Below are 17,046 nucleotides of genomic sequence, written 5' to 3' on the forward strand. Positions count from 1 at the left end.
ACACTGCAACATTTAGCCGTTTTCACTAGATCTAGATAGATGTACAAATTTAGTTACACCCGCCGGGAATGAAGTACGACACGGTCGATTCAATTTCTCTTTTATGTTCATTCTAGTTTTATAGTTTTAATGTTGATATGAAAATTGAGTATTTTGTTAAACTAATAACATGTAGAGCCAAGTACAAGTACTTCTAAACGTCGTAAGAAGTGAAAAGGACTTCATTGTGAGAAAAGTCAAGACTGGAAATTTTTTCGTTTCATCATGATCAGTTCAAGGGTATTAACGCGCATGGTTTACAATTTTTAACTGTGAATTCCGACTGATTCTGTTGATATTTTTATGGCAGTTTGGGGCATAATCCAGTAAGTGATGAGGCGTTCACAAATCTTTCTCTGAATAAATATTTAACGCTCTCCTTCTCCAACTTTCCATCACATGTTATCGTGTATTGTATATTTCATCACAAGGTAAACTTTACTGCCTTTATGTTTATGTGGCTCCTGCATAAACACCCATGTCAAGCTTCACCACATGCACAAAAACAAGTAGATAGATTAGTACAAACTTGGTTTACACGTGAGGTACTTTTCGTCTGTAAGTCTTCTTGATGATTCACCAATTCTGCATCAACCTGAAATATAAAATTACATGATCAGGGATTTTAGATGACAAGGAAGTTGCATACAATGAATGAACGTTTCTTTAAATATCATAATGAAAAATAGTTAAAGACCAACAGAAATAAGATGGAATTGAACTGTAATACTCTTTATAGAATGGTTTAAAAAAACAAAATGTACTTCAATCATCTTTTTTTTAATGGAATAGTTTGCCTATTTAAAACATTTTAGTGTCACTTGATTTATGAAGACTTGTAAGAAAAACAAACCTTAAGCTGATCATTCAATTTATTTGATCATTGGTATTAAACTGAGATTTACCTTACTTCTCAACAATGATATTCATTTGTTCGAAACTTTTTCTTCTTCAAGTCACAAAATTTGACCTTACTTTTATGTCTAGGAATACACTCAACACTTTTCAAAAGAATCTAGGCTCACTTAAAAAAATCAAGAAGCAAAGATCTTTTTTTAATGTTTACACTGTCATACTGATTTTATCTAATCAAATATCAATGCGTCTCTCAGTTTTGCAAAACTTCTAGTCTCTATTTGAAATGAAGATTTTATAGTTCAACACATTTCATGTTTTGGTTGTTGTTTTTATTCTGTTTATCTTTTTTTATTTTTAAGATTTCCACTTTATCAAACAAGAATGTAAAAATGTCACTTATAACACTGATGAAAAGGCATTTTGATGCTGTTTAAAAATAAAAAATAAAATAAAAGATAAAATTTAATAACCTACATCAAATCTCTTACATGTGAATTATTTACTATTTCAAGACAATATTTATTACCAATGGTTTGTCAGTGCAGGATATTTAAACTGGTCATTGTATTCAGTATTTTAAGGTGTAACTGATAGTTTGAAATTTTGTTTTAAGTCTTCTAACATGACTTTAGAATTCAGAAATAGAATTTGTAAATCTTATTTTTTATATATTGATTTCCTGAAAAAAAAAATCAAAATGCCTCTTCTTTTTTAATACAGTTCTGACAATTCAACAAAGGACAACTTTACCATGGATAAAATGAGACATACCCGTTTGTTACCTGGTTTTAGTGCTTTTCCTCCTATTTTGGGGGGTTTAAAGGTCTGCAGGTGCAGGTAGTTTACAGGTCTTTTCACTCAGACCCTCCCTGTATAGCCGGGAGAGTACTGACTTTTCACTTCCATGGACCAACCAAATGTATCCTTCTGTTTAGTGGGATAGCCCTCTGTTTCAGGGCTCAACTTCACTTGGTTTCATAGAAAAACATCTTGACATTTGTACATCACCTCAAAAATGTCTATGTGAAATGTATGCTGATACTGCGCCCGATGACACGTACCTGTGATATACACAGTGAACCCAAAGTTTAAAATTCAAGTTGTGTTACATGCACATAGTTATTCTTTACTGTATGCAGGTTTTGCACAAAACATTAACCAGTCAATCTGAAATATGTGTGTGTGTGTAAAATACGCTGACCATATACTTTTTATGCATTAGTACAACACGCAGCAACCAGTGCATTTGAATCTCCTGTCCTCAACAGTATTGAAACACACACCATGCAGAATAGTCTTTCACTGCTAATGTCCATACATATTTTTTGTCAGTTTCTGCTTCTTTTCTTCACTAGAACTAATGGGGATATTTCATATACATTTTTACAATGTCTTGCATGTGGTTCTTTGTTGGAAATATGGTGATTATTGCATATACAATCAATATCACACAGTTGTTAGTTGTTTATATCTAAAATGAGTATGAGTGTATGTGTGTGTGTGTGTGTGTGTGTGTGTGTGTGTGTGTGTGTGTGCGCGCGCGGCGTGCGCGCGTGCGTGCGCGCGTTTTAAAGTACTGTGAGATAAAGAAACCTTTGCACTTCTTCTCTAGGCAGAACTGGCTAGGCAGAAATTCAGATAATGAATACTTTGTTTTCAAGGTAATGAGAAAATAAAATTTTGCTGCTGAAGACAACTCAGGTGTTACATAAATAGTTCTTTTGCTTTGAAATAGCAAACAATGAAAAGTTAAGATCGTTTCTCATACTTACACTGTTGATATCATTTTGATAAGTTTTTTGTTGTTGTTGTTGTTGAAACTGCATTTCTTCCAGCCAAATATATTCAAATTTCAAAATGAATGACATAACCATGACAACCGAGAGAGAAATTTGCTATTTGGCATTTTATTGTCTTGAATTGTCGTCTTGAACATGTCAAATGAATTATTTTAGAACAACTCTTAACAGAAGATGAATTAGTCTTATCTTTATTTCCTGACCATGGTTCAGATCTAAGTCTTCACAATACAAATACTCTGATGTGATTTCAAAGTACTGGAATTAAAAAGAAAAATTAGACAAGTTTGTGTAGCACATGCTGGGAGCATATGTTCCTGTTAATATCAAATGCTCTTTGTAATCTAAAGAAAGGCTATTAACTTCAAATATGAAACTTAGTTACCTTAAATGACCACACACTTCTGGCAAACTATCTACACAAGATGAGGTACCACTATTCTGGCAATGATATCTTATTGTTTTCTGGATTAACTTATCAAGTTACAAGAAAATGATACATCCATTTACTAAGATCACAGTATTTTCAGATAATCACACAGTCATACCCTTTCTGATGCATTATTTCACCAGTGAAATAATATTTTTGTACCTAATACTTTTCAAGTACGCATTTTAACACCCGCCCCCCCCCCCCCCAAAAAAAAAAAAAAAAAAAATCAAAAACTCCCAGGATGAGAAAAACAAAACATTATTTCTCCTAAACTTTTCCCGACAATATGAACCCTGCCGTTCATAATACACTGAGCACCTTTGAAACTACAAGGTTAAACCAACCGTTTACTACTAAGTCAACTGAATCAGAAAAAAACAACCATAATTTCTGGAAATTTCACAGTTTGCACAAAACCAAGCAATTACACAGTATGTCTGGCCACCAACACTGTCATCAACAAATACACTGAAGCAGTGAACTGAAATGTACCAGAAACATGGTAGTGGTACAGGTTACACCATATACCTGGCCAAAAACAGCAGTCACTGATGTGCACACTAGGACGCTGAACCATGATCGAGTTCCTGCTCTGAACACAAATACTGCGAGTGGACAGGGAGCACTCTAATAGCCGCCATATGGTTGAAACCTGTTCTTAGTAGCCCTGTCTTGGACTGACGACTTCATGGGCCTGCAACTGCTGTTACTGGTATTCCAGCTGTCTCCTGGTCACACACAAACGCGTAACAGATATAACTTTCATTATTACCACTCTTCCATGGGGCAAGTAAAAAAGAAAGGATGCATCATCAGAAAATGGAAACTGGCTGCTGCATTGCTCAGGAAGACAATGTAACCCACATACTCTGAGAACATAATTATGGTAGTGAAGAGAGAGAGGACGACATCATTCATCAGACTGGACTGACACTGTGATGGGGCCATTAAGAAGAAGAGATATTTTGAGATATATACAAACAGAAAAAATGTGGTCAATGGCATGGCGTCAATGAATACACACACAAAAAAGAAACAGCGACAAAACCAAACCAAGTCTACTCTTTTCATTTCAAACTGCAACACACATGGTCAAAAGCAGCTCTTAATCTATCAGACTGTAATGTCACATTAAGATACTGTGTTATTCTGGAGGGCTGACCACAAGGTGAGGGCTACAGGCACTCTAAGGTACTGTCTTGTTCTAAAGGGCTGACCATAAGATGAGGGCTATAGGCCCTCTAAGGTACTGTCTTGTTCCAAAGGGCTGACCATAAGATGAGGGCTATAGGCACTCTAAGGTGCTGTGTTGTTCTGGAGAGCTGACCATGAGGGTGATATGCACACTAAAGTGCTGTGTTGTTCTGGAGGGCTGACCACAAGGTGAGGGCGACAGGCACACTAAGGTGCTGTGTTGTTCTGGAGGGCTGACCATGAGGGCAATATGCACACTCAGGTGCTGTGTTGTTCTGGAGGGCTGACCACAAGGTGAGGGCGATATGCACACTAAAGTGCTGTGTTGTTCTGGAGGGCTGACCACAAGGTGAGGGCGACAGGCACACTAAGATGCTGTGTTATTCTGGAGGGCTGACCACAAGATGAGGGCTATAGGCACACTAAGGTGCTGTGTTGTTCTGGAGGGCTGACCATAAGATGAGGGCTATAGGCACACTAAGGTGCTGTGCTGTTCTGGAGGGCTGACCACAAGGTGAGGGCGACAGGCACACTAAGGTGCTGTGTTTTTCTGGAGGGCTGACCATGAGGGCTATAGGCACACTAAGGTGCTGTGTTGTTCTGGAGGGCTGACCACAAGGTGAGGGCTATAGGCACATTAAGGTGCTGTGCTGTTCTGGAGGGCTGACCACAAGGTGAGGGCGACAGGCACACTAAGGTGCTGTGTTTTTCTGGAGGGCTGACCATGAGGGCTATAGGCACACTCAGGTGCTGTGTTGTTCTGGAGGGCTGACCATGAGGGCTATAGGTACACTAAGGTGCTGTGTTGTTCTGGAGGGCTGACCACAAGGTGAGCGCTATAGGCACACTAAGGTACTGTGTTTTTCTGGAGGGCTGACCACAAGGTGAGGGCGATAGGCAGACTAAGGTACTGTGTTGTTCTGGAGGGCTGACCATAAGATGAGGGCGATAGGCACACTAAGGTGCTGTGTTGTTCTGGAGGGCTGACCATAAGATGAGGGCGATAGGCACACTAAGGTGCTGTGTTGCTCTGGAGGGCTGACCATAAGGTGAGGGCGATAGGCACACTAAGGTGCTGCGTTCTACTGGAGGGCTGACCAGAAGGTGAGGGCGATAGGCACAATAAGGTACTGTGTTCTACTGGAGGGCTGACCACAAGGTGAGGGCTATAGGCACATTAACCTTTCCCGTACGTCGTGGGTGTGAAATCACCCAGACAAGTGTTTTTGCTCTGTAACTCAAGTAATATTGAAGCCACTTCCACATAATTTCATGATTTTGTCCATAATATAGTTTACTACATATCCACTGAACATTATTTTCTTTTATACATAAACAAAGAAGTTATTAATCAATTAATGTCCCAGTACGTCGTGGGTGTGACGACACCCATACTCCCAAAGAATAAACCTTGCACGCCGTACGTCGTGGGTGTGGAGCCACCCATGCAAAGCTTGCGCGCCACGCGTTGTCGACATGACGTCACTTGGGCTCGCTACAGAGAGAGATGAGAGTGACCTTGTCTTTTGTTGATCGTATCCCGTTTCAAGTCTGCGGCAAGTTTTACTCTAAAGTTGTAACTAATTTCAGAAAACAATATTTATTGCACTAGATATCTTCAACAATATTGAATGAACTGTTTTTCTTGTAGAGAATGATCGGGAGCAACTGATTGATAGCTTTTTATCTAGTTGGAATTAAAGTGCCTTTCTAAGAACTGGATATTTTTGTAAGTCTGAAATCAATTGATCTAAAATCTAGTTGATATAGAAATTTTATTCTTATCCTAATCTGTTCAAAGTAGAGAAAACCCGACTATGGCTAAAAAAAGAAAGATAGTTGATATAGAAATTTTATTCTTATCCTAATCTGTTCAAAGTAGAGAAAACCCGACTATGGCTAAAAAAAAGAAAGAAAAAAAAATGCCAGCCAGCCAGCCAGGAATGCCGAGATCTAGGCCAAGGGAAGGGGGGACTGATACCAGGCTGTTGCTGCTATGTTAGGGCATCTGCCTTGACCGAAAGAGGATGGGCGTGTAGCCGCTAAAAACAAAACAAAACCAACAACAAAAACAACACACACACACACACACACACACACACACACACACACACACACACACACACACACACACAAAAACAAAAAAAAACAAACCGTTTTTTGTAAGTAACAACACTCTCTTCTCACGGGCAAAACTTATTCACAATGCGCCTGGTCAAGCACTGGAGTAAATAGCCTACACGCACAAGTGGAAACTGCGCATGCAAGTCTGCTGAAGAAAAGTCAAATTTGCTTTACGGACAGGTGTGGGTTACTGTGCACCCACGACGTACGGCAAGGTCTTATTTCTTCAGTGAAACCATGGGTGCCTACACACCCACGACGTACAGCGAAGGGTTAGTTCGTACACAGAAACCATGGGTGCCTGCACACCCACGACGTACAGCGAAGGGTTAGTTCGTACACAGAAACCATGGGTGCCTGCACACCCACGACGTACAGCGAGGGGTCATTCCTTCTTAGAAACCATGGGTTTCTGCACACCCACGACGTACGGCGCGCAAAATTTTAGGCGACGTACGGGAAAGGTTAAGGTGCTGTGTTGTTCTGGAGGGCTGACCATAAGATGAGGGCGATAGGCACTCTAAGGTACTGTCTTGTTCCAAAGGGCTGACCATAAGATGAGGGCTATAGGCACTCTAAGGTGCTGTGTTGTTCTGGAGAGCTGACCATGAGGGTGATATGCACACTAAAGTGCTATGTTGTTCTGGAGGGCTGACCACAAGGTGAGGGTGACAGGCACACTAAGGTGCTGTGTTGTTCTGGAGGGCTGACCATGAGGGCGATATGCACACTAAAGTGCTGTGTTGTTCTGGAGGGCTGACCATGAGGGCAATATGCACACTAAGGTGCTGTGTTGTTCTGGAGGGCTGACCACAAGGTGAGGGCGATATGCACACTAAAGTGCTGTGTTGTTCTGGAGGGCTGACCACAAGGTGAGGGCGACAGGCACACTAAGATGCTGTGTTGTTCTGGAGGGCTGACCACAAGATGAGGGCTATAGGCACACTAAGGTGCTGTGTTGTTCTGGAGGGCTGACCATAAGATGAGGGCTATAGGCACACTAAGGTGCTGTGCTGTTCTGGAGGGCTGACCACAAGGTGAGGGCGACAGGCACACTAAGGTGCTGTGTTTTTCTGGAGGGCTGACCATGAGGGCTATAGGCACACTAAGGTGCTGTGTTGTTCTGGAGGGCTGACCACAAGGTGAGGGCTATAGGCACATTAAGGTGCTGTGCTGTTCTGGAGGGCTGACCACAAGGTGAGGGCGACAGGCACACTAAGGTGCTGTGTTTTTCTGGAGGGCTGACCATGAGGGCTATAGGTACACTAAGGTGCTGTGTTGTTCTGGAGGGCTGACCACAAGGTGAGGGCTATAGGCACACTAAGGTACTGTGTTTTTCTGGAGGGCTGACCACAAGGTGAGGGCGATAGGCACTCTAAGGTGCTGTGCTGTTCTGGAGGGCTGACCATAAGATGAGGGCGATAGGCACACTAAGGTGCTGTGTTGTTCTGGAGGGCTGACCATAAGATGAGGGCGATAGGCACACTAAGGTGCTGTGTTGTTCTGGAGGGCTGACCATAAGGTGAGGGCAATAGGCACACTAAGGTGCTGCGTTCTACTGGAGGGCTGACCACAAGGTGAGGGCAATAGGCACACTAAGGTACTGTGTTCTACTGGTGGGCTGACCACAAGGTGAGGGCTATAGGCACATTAAGGTGCTGTGTTGTTCTGGAGGGCTGACCATAAGATGAGGGCGATAGGCACACTAAGGTGCTGTGTTGTTCTGGAGGGCTGACCACAAGGTTACGGCAATAGGCACACTAAGGTGCTGTGTTCTACTGGGGGGCTGACCACAAGGTGAGGGCGATAGGCACACTAAGGTGCTGTGTTCTGCTGGAGGGCAGACCACAAGGTGAGGGCGATAGGCACACTAAGGTGCTGTGTTTTTCTGGAGGGCTGACCACAAGGTGAGGTATCAAACAGCAAAGCTGCCAGACACTGCAGCCTGCTGTTCTTTGGTACCACAGGCTGTCTCACTCACTTGAATTCTGTCTTTAGTCCTTTAGGTAGTGGTAGTCTGGGTATGTGACATATCTCAAAAGAAGTCTACGGTGCAATATCCAGAACTAATGCTGCTCAAAGCACCTAACGTGATCCAGTAAAAAGCAAACATGACATTAAAATATTATAGAAGCTCTCTTCAGACAAAAGCACCTGATGCATTCACACATCCAAATCAATACTTGCTTGCATAAATGCAGCTGAATAAGCATATTCTTAAAAATAAATAAATGAAGCTTGGTTTAAAATGAATTCATACATTCAATATAGGAAACAACACACACACACACACACACACACGTTTGCAACTGGGCTGATGCTAAACTAGAAAAGTTTAGAGACCAATATTTTTTTCCCTACAGGCATACGCATGCACAGATAATGAACAACAGGAAGAAATAACTATCACTCTTGTTAAATAATATGCATGTATCAAATCAGAAAGGCTGGCAGTTAGAATATGTGTTCACAAATTCTGTGATCAGCATGGGACAAGTTCTTCATAAACAGCTTTTGGCAGCGATGTCTTTTCAATATTTCTTTTCGTGATGGTTAATAGTCATACCCACACAAAGACAGTCCATCCAGATCAAGTGTACTCACTGTGGTTGTTGTAACCACGATAGCTGTAGTAATCTCCACATTCAGTAATCTGACCACTGCTGTCTCCACCATAATACTGGCTGTCCCTGCCACAAGTCAACATTCTTGATTATATCCTCAACATTAAGTGCTATATGAAAGACACTTATGCAGTGTATGTTGTCAGAATCATTGTGGAGAATTATTCTGCCTGTGCCTTTTAACAAGTTGTATACAGAGGAGTACAGGCCTATCTGTTCTCCATGCTAACTTTAAAAATATATAGATAACATTAGAGCAAATGTAAATCATATGAGAATGGTTCTCTTATCCAGACAGCAATAAAAGTATAAACACACAAACGTGATATGCTGAAGGATAAAACCATTTCAAATACACAAGAATAATTCAATACTTTTTTTTTTAACAAATAATCATAGACAGACATATTTTTGAAGGCTGATATTCAAGTGTTTGTACAGCTAAGGCTGAGAATAATAAGTCAATTCTAAAACTATATACACATATAAAGCTTTATGCAAACTACTCACCCTTGTTCGTCTGCATAATCTGAATCTCCATAGTCCCTGCTGCTGTAGCCATTTTCATAGTTGTCATAGCTGCCACCATGCTGTAAAGATAACCCCCCCAGATTCTTCAGTGTTTTACAGACTGACATTGGGTTCATTACAGCTACACTCAGCGTTTTACCAGCACTATTTGGCAGTCATAGCTGATGGTTTCAAATGCTACAGAAGTTTGCAAATATCATGTCTGCACGCTAGTAAGCAGAACACAATGAGAATCATATGATTATGAAAAGAACAAGAGAGACTTCAACTGAAATAGTAAGAAAGCAAAAATCATCAACAGATTAACACCGTTTAGTCTTTGTATGGACAGATATGCCTGAAAACTCTAACAAATTAGTAGCTTTTTTAGTTATTTTTCCAGCAAAACTGACAGAACATCTGATATAAAACAAGACTTATTGTCATGAACTGAACTGAAGCACTGAGTCTGAATCATGAAATACAACAATGAATCAAAACGCTAAAGAAAGAAAACAAAGATAATGTATTTACGGTCAATAAAAACAAACATTTCAAATTACACGTCAAGAGACAATGTGTGAAACATACGCTGGAGCTGCTGTAGTCATTGTCCTCATAGCCTGAAGACTGAGACGGAGGGGAGACAACCGCTGGTCGATGTGGCATGCCGTTACACATGGGTGGAGCACCTGTTCTGTGAGGGGCAATGCCCCCACGCCTTGAATCATGACGTGCAAAGGCTGGGCCACCCCTGAGGATAAAACATACAATACAAAATACAGTATAACACATATCCCAATACAATAGATATTACAATACAACATCACTTCATCAATCCATCAGTTTTGTGTCTGCTCATACAAAAATGTGAAGAATCACAACGAAAAGCACACACACACACACACACGTTGAACTGTAGCTTGCCAAACAACCAGGGATCCCACTTTTCCGCAAATTTCTGTGGAAAGTAAGAACGGGATTCAGCACACACAAATATTTTCAGCGAAAAAAAGATTGCAGCTGCGAGAGCATCTTATTTCCTTAGAATTAGAGTGATGACTGGGAATATTGTTACTGTGAGACAGGACTGAAGCTGTTAAGGTGAAAACTGAGAAGTACTGGCATGTATCATAATAATAATGATAATAATAATGAATATTTGGAAGCCCTATCTCCGGAGAGCCCAGAGCATTTACAAATACAATTACACATACATACATTGATGCAGATACACTTCATAACATTCATTTGCATCACAAAATAAACATCCCTGTAGATGTAAAATTGGAGGTGCTCTGTGTGAATTGTAGATTTATGATAGTGGTTGTAAAGTGCTATAAATGTGCTCTGATCTGCATCAGAGTGCACCATTTTGAATGTAAAGTGCTATAAATGTGCACTGATTTGCATCAGAGTGCACCATTTTGAATGTTAATTAAATGTAAATTTCAAAATTTTTACAGGAGAGAATGCCCCCAGGGCCCCTTTGAATTTCAGGGATTTTTTTTTATACTTTCCTCAGTGGGAGCCCTGAACAACATAAACAGAAGAGAAACACAAAAGATAGTTCATAATTTATCTAATTCTTTTCATAAAAGTATTTATCTATTACAAAAGTTTTCACTGAAATGTTATTAGCCAAATAAAAGAAAACTATCCAATGTTTCCTAAACTTAAAAGGCACTTAAAAATCCTTTTGGCTTTTGTGTTTAAAACAAAAGGAAAGAGAGACATCTGAAAGTCATGGGTAATGACAATCAGAATAAAACCAAATACTGAAAGTCACGGGTAATGACAATCAGAACAAAACCAAATACTGAAAGTCATGGGTAATGACAATCAGAACAAAACCAAGTACTGAAAGTCATGGGTAATGACAATCAGAACAAAACCAAATACTGAAAGTCATGGGTAATGACAATCAGTACTGAAAGTCATGGGTAATGACAATCAGAACAAAACCAAGTACTGAAAGTCATGGGTAATGACAATCAGAACAAAACCAAGTACTGAAAGTCATGGGTAATGACAATCAGAACAAAACCAAATACTGAAAGTCATGGGTAATGACAATCAGAACAAAACCAAGTACTGAAAGTCATGGGTAATGACAATCAGAACAAAACCAAATACTGAAAGTCATGGGTAATGACAATCAGAACAAAACCAAATACTGAAAGTCATGGGTAATGACAATCAGAACAAAACCAAATACTGAAAGTCATGGGTAATGACAATCAGAACAAAACCAAGTACTGAAAGTCATGGGTAATGACAATCAGAACAAAACCAAGTACTGAAAGTCATGGGTAATGACAATCAGAACAAAACCAAAGCAAAGACAAACATCTCTGGAAGTCAGTTACTCAACAAATGTGGGGACAAAAACAACAAAAACAAAAAAGCACCACCACTAACCAACCAAACAAAAAAAAAAAGGGAGGAGATATGAAGTTCCTGTACCATCCTCCACGTGCACCACGGAATCCACCACGACATCCATGGCCATCACCATTGCTCATGTACATCATGTCCGGCATCTGCTGCTGGCGGAAATCATCACTGTAGTCCTTTATTAACACAATAATACAATTTGGTCAGGCAGGGAATGACAGCAGTGTTACATGGAAAGAGTGACCGAGAGTGAACGGAAAAGACACATAGATTGAGAAGACAATAGCTAAGGGGAGGGGGCAGGGGAGAGAAGTAGGGTGATCTACGGTGGAAGGGAGTGGTGCAGCAGAATCAGGCATTGAACTTCACATCCAGTGTTCATTGGTGATCTGAGTTTGAGGCCCCATCTGGTATGATGTTGTGTCCTTGGGAAAGGCACTTCATTCTGATTGTTCTCACTCCATCCAGGTGTGAAATGGCACCTCACCTGGGGAAGGTTAAAAGTGGTGGAAACAAAGGACTGGGCCCTGCCTTCCTATGCCAAGCCCTTCACAGAATTAATACAAACTCACTGCCCCTATGGTCATGAAAGGCAGTGGGACCTTTAAACTTTTTATATCAAAGAGGGTGAACGGAAAAAAGTAACAAGACTGCATTAAGACAAATACAGGAATTGCAATTATATAATCATGATATAAATATGAATCATGTTTATCACTGTTATACGCATATCATTATTGATATTAACCAATAGTGGACAAGAATTCATTGCCCCAATGGCTGTAAAAGGCTATGAGACCTTTAACCTTTAACATAATTAAAACATTAACCATTGTGTGGCTTATGTTTTATAAAGAGTCACAATACTTCTTTCTTGTTTAGTATTTCTCTTCTCTTCTCGCACATTTTCCATATATTTTTCTCCAGGGTTGTAGATGACCACATATAGAAGAAAAAGGTCAATTCAAGTAATAAAAAAAGACAATTCATCTATTTATCATTCAGTTCATGTGAAATTAATCTCCAACTGCAAGCATAAAAAGTACATTGAAAAATACACAGGCTGAGGGGCTACTAATGCCTTCTCCAGACAGCTAAGATACAGTGTATACTGGTGATGAACAACAAACTGGACCAGAAATTCACTGCTTTCAAGAGTCTGCTTAATAACACCCAACTTGACTTGTACTTACTGGAGTTAAAAACTTCTTCAGTTCTGCAACACCATGAGAAAGTCTTTTGTAGGCCTCTGTCAACTCAGCAAACACCTCCACAGACACATGCAGCTCCTCATTCAAGTGTGCATACTTTTTGCCACCCTCTTTTCTCAGCTCTTCCTCCTAACAGCAAAGCACCAACATGTATCGCACTTGTACATATCAATGATATGTAAATCAACAAGAATGTAACAATAATGAAAATAATCATACAACTGTAAACTACCTTGTAAGCGCCCACTCCCACTTTGCACAAATTTCACCCTGATCTTGAAGTTGTGCATTTACTGTGTATGTTGACTGATTTACCGATATGGATACTTATATAGTGCCTATCTTCGGTCGGAGACCAAGCTCTAAGCGCTGTACAAACATGGGGTCACTTTCACCACAGGCTGCATACCTGGGTAGAGCCGACTGGTGGCTGCCATTGGGCGCTCATTATTCATTTCCTGTGTCATTCAGTCAGGTTTAAGTCACTCATGCAAACACACTCAGACATGTAACACTTTACATGTATGACCGTTTTGTTTGCTTATCCCACCATGCAGGCAGCCATTCTCCATTTTTGGGGGTGTGCATGCTGGGTATGTTCTTGTTTCCTTAACACACCAAATGCCGACATAGATTACTGGATCTTTACCATGCATATTTTATCTTCTGCTTGCGTACACCCACAAAGGGGATTCAGGTCTGCAAAATCTCCACACTTTACCCACCAGGCACCGTTTCCTAGGTTCAAACCCAGGTCCCCCTGATTTAAAGTCAAAAGTTAACTGCTCAGCTATTGCAACCGTCATCTTTTGTGGGAGTTCAAACCCTTGCTCATTTTCAGCATACAGCACTGGCTGAGTATTTAGAGAGAACAAAATGGCCAGTGAAACAAGACATGCTTCATGGAGTAATGTCATGCTCTTAAACATTTTTTGTTGTTGTTTTTTTTATCATACATCCCTATCTCATGTAGTCATTCTCTAGATCTAACTCTGCACTGCTTTGTAAGTCAACAGGATCACAAATAACCTGAATTATTATTAGTTCATGATAATTTTCTTTTCTTTTCTTCCACAGTGGAGGGTGGGCATTTACAATGTATTTCATCCTATGCACAGTTTTTAACCCAAACTGGCAGTGGGTACTGACTAGATACTGGCTGGTGTTTACAATGCAGTTTTCAGTCATAATAAATGTATTTAAATATAGCAACGAACCTTATGCGGAGACAACAGGCTTTCAACCTGACTTTCACAGATATAAATCTTAACAAAGAGGATGGACGACAATATCAATACATCGAGAAACTGTGTACAGAAAGAGGAAGGTGAGGCAGAGTCTATTTTGGAAAGAGGTGGATTTAAAGCCAGACTAGAAAGAGCTGAGTGCAGGATTTGACAAAGCAAAAAACTTAACCAGCATGTCATCTTGCCATGGACAGAAAGAATTTTCATGCAGACCACTTCACAGGTTTCTGTGAGGCTGAAACTATACCTGAGGGTGGAGGGTTTCAAAACCTGATAAATACTAATCAGCCAGGCTCAAAACTGGTGAAGACATACACAAACTGGGCCATATAACTGATAAATCACTGGTTGTAGATCTACTTCTTAAACTTCTATTGGTGGTCTATAGGGGTTAAAAAAAAAAAGTAAAAAAAAGTAAAAAATGTCTCAAACTATTTCTCTCAAATCAGTACCAGTTCACATTCAGCTTAATCAGACACATCCTCGGGTCTCTCTCTCTCGTAAACAGATAAGCCTCTGCGTTATTACAGCAATTTAAGCTAATTGCTAGAAACCCCAGAGCTGTTATGTTTTAATAAATAACTTTTACTGATAGCTCCAAGACTAAGTATTGATTAAGCACAACAATATTAATTTTTGGATGTTACAAAGACATTTTCTGCTTTTTGGAAAAAAAAACCCCAAACAGATGTACCAAAGAAGGAATGCACATGCACACACATACACAAACAAACATGGCTACACACACACACACACTGATAAGAAGCAAGCAAACCTTGGACTTGTCTTTGATGGACCCTTTCCCCATGATAGCCATTTTGCAGCCCGTTTCATCCTGCAGGCGTTTCAATGTGCTCCCTTTGGGACCAAGCAATTTGCCCACAAAATTATACTGCAAAAGAAAAAAAGAACATATCAGTACCAAATACTTCACTGAATGACTGTAAATTTGGTGTGTTACTCCAGAATTATCAAATACGATCAGGACCAAGTAATTTGGCCACAAAGTTAAACTGCAAGAGAAAAAAAAGAATAAAAAGTGTCATGCTCGATGTAAATTTGTTATATTTCATTGTTATCAATGTATTCATGTATGATATTGATTTGCCCGTAAAGTTAAACTCTGGCAGAGAAAGATATCTGATATCATATTGAATGACTGCAACTTTCTTGCGTTATTTCAGTACTATCAAGTTTATTCAGGAGGGATGTTGCTACCAAATCAGATCATGAACAAATGACCTTAGATTCTTAGAGAATTGGTTTATCTAATTTCGTCCATAAATCTTGAATAAAAGTTGTTAGCAAATTGAGCAGTCACAGACCCGTTCTTTACACAGACAAAAAAGCACAAGAAACAACCACAAAACAACAAAAAAACCAAACATCATGTGGTAAATTTGGCAATATCCACATTTCTTCCCCTCCACTCCTTTGTGTGAATGAGACATGAACGTCAATTACTTGTGACCACTAATCATTCGGTCTTGAGTGGGTATACCCCTCCAGTATGCATCCAGCCTGTTTTTGAATGTATTGACAGATGGGGTGGTTACAACACTGTCAGGAAGGCTATTCCAGACTGTGATGACACGTTGGGAGAAGTAGCCAGCACGAAGGTTCAGCCTGCAGTGTCCCTTGGCCAGCTTAAGGCTGTTCCCCCGGGTATCCCTGCCTTGGAAGAGGTGGAGCACTGGTTGATCTGTGTCATAATTTCTGTGGACGTATTTGTATACGTTGATCATGTCACCTCTTTTACGACAATGCTCCAAGCTAGGTAGTTTCAGGCTAGCAAGACGTTCTGTGTAGGGGAGCTCCTTCAAGGAACCTATCAGGCGGGTTGCTCGTCTTTGAACATCATCTAGGTCAGTGCAGAGTGTCTTGTGTTTTGACTGCCAAACTGAGTGGCCATACTCCAGGGCTGGTCTCAGTAATCTCACTAATCACTTCTAATTTCTGTTATGTCTGTTTACATCTGGCTAAGGATCCAAGAACATAATTTGAATAAATAAATATAAAAAATAAAAGGATAACATAAAATCTGAGGAAAAAACTGTGGTATGGATGGAGGTGGCTTGTGGAGACAGATGAAAGGAAATAAAATAATTAATTCAACAACATTTTTACAGATTTCATGTTGATCTACAGTATAATGATGATACTACATCAAAGTATCATTTGTCAATAATTTGTTAAACAATATTCCGAAGCATGTCTTTGCAACAAATAATAAACACTCAGAACAAAACCTCACCTGTGGGTATTCTTGCACAGGTATTCTTACTTTCAGCCCAGAATGTTGTGGCTGGTTTTGATGCACATCAATTAAAGCAACTGACTTGGTTACTTTTCCGTCATCACCTTTTTCAAGCCTTTCAATTTCTGTAACAATGGTATTTATGATACATAATCTGAATCATGAGCAGTTTTTCTCATATGCATTTCTAGTAACCTGAGGGAGAAATAAAGCATGGAAAGTCATCATCAAAAAAGAAGCTTACCGAATTGTTAAAAAAAAGCCTGTGACTGGGTATTTTGAGTAAGTCAAATATATTTCTTATCAATAAACAAGAACAGTTACTCTTGTGGTGATGATTAAAGTTCTATAAC

At 39.9% G+C, this 17,046-nt stretch overlaps 1 protein-coding gene across 1 annotated transcript; it reads right to left on the reverse strand.

Moving 5' to 3' along the window:
• Positions 1–3,404: 3,404 nt before the first annotated feature.
• On the reverse strand, positions 3,405–16,814 carry LOC143295341 (uncharacterized). Its single transcript, XM_076606988.1, has 8 exons — positions 16,691–16,814; positions 15,212–15,328; positions 13,172–13,318; positions 12,048–12,154; positions 10,173–10,335; positions 9,582–9,661; positions 9,052–9,137; positions 3,405–3,857 (listed from the first exon to the last, which is right to left on the reverse strand). The coding sequence occupies exons 2-8, from the start codon at positions 15,251–15,253 to the stop codon at positions 3,757–3,759; spliced, it is 726 nt and encodes a 241-aa protein (XP_076463103.1). The 5' UTR covers positions 15,254–15,328; positions 16,691–16,814; the 3' UTR covers positions 3,405–3,756.
• Positions 16,815–17,046: the final 232 nt, after the last annotated feature.

Source organism: Babylonia areolata, chromosome 20 (genome assembly GCF_041734735.1).
Source record: "Babylonia areolata isolate BAREFJ2019XMU chromosome 20, ASM4173473v1, whole genome shotgun sequence".
Taxonomy (NCBI): Eukaryota; Metazoa; Mollusca; class Gastropoda; order Neogastropoda; family Buccinidae; genus Babylonia; species Babylonia areolata.

What these genes read in the sequence shown, in the direction of transcription:
- LOC143295341 (XM_076606988.1), bottom strand. Translation starts at nt 15,253, where the DNA reads ATGGCTATCATGGGGAAAGGGTCCATCAAAGACAAGTCCAAG. An exon ending in ATGACTACAGCAGCTCCAGC is followed by an intron (nt 9,662 to 10,172) that starts GTATGTTTCACA and finishes TTATCTTTACAG; the next exon opens with CATGGTGGCAGCTATGACAA. An exon ending in GATTATGCAGACGAACAAGG is followed by an intron (nt 9,138 to 9,581) that starts GTGAGTAGTTTG and finishes GACTTGTGGCAG; the next exon opens with GGACAGCCAGTATTATGGTG.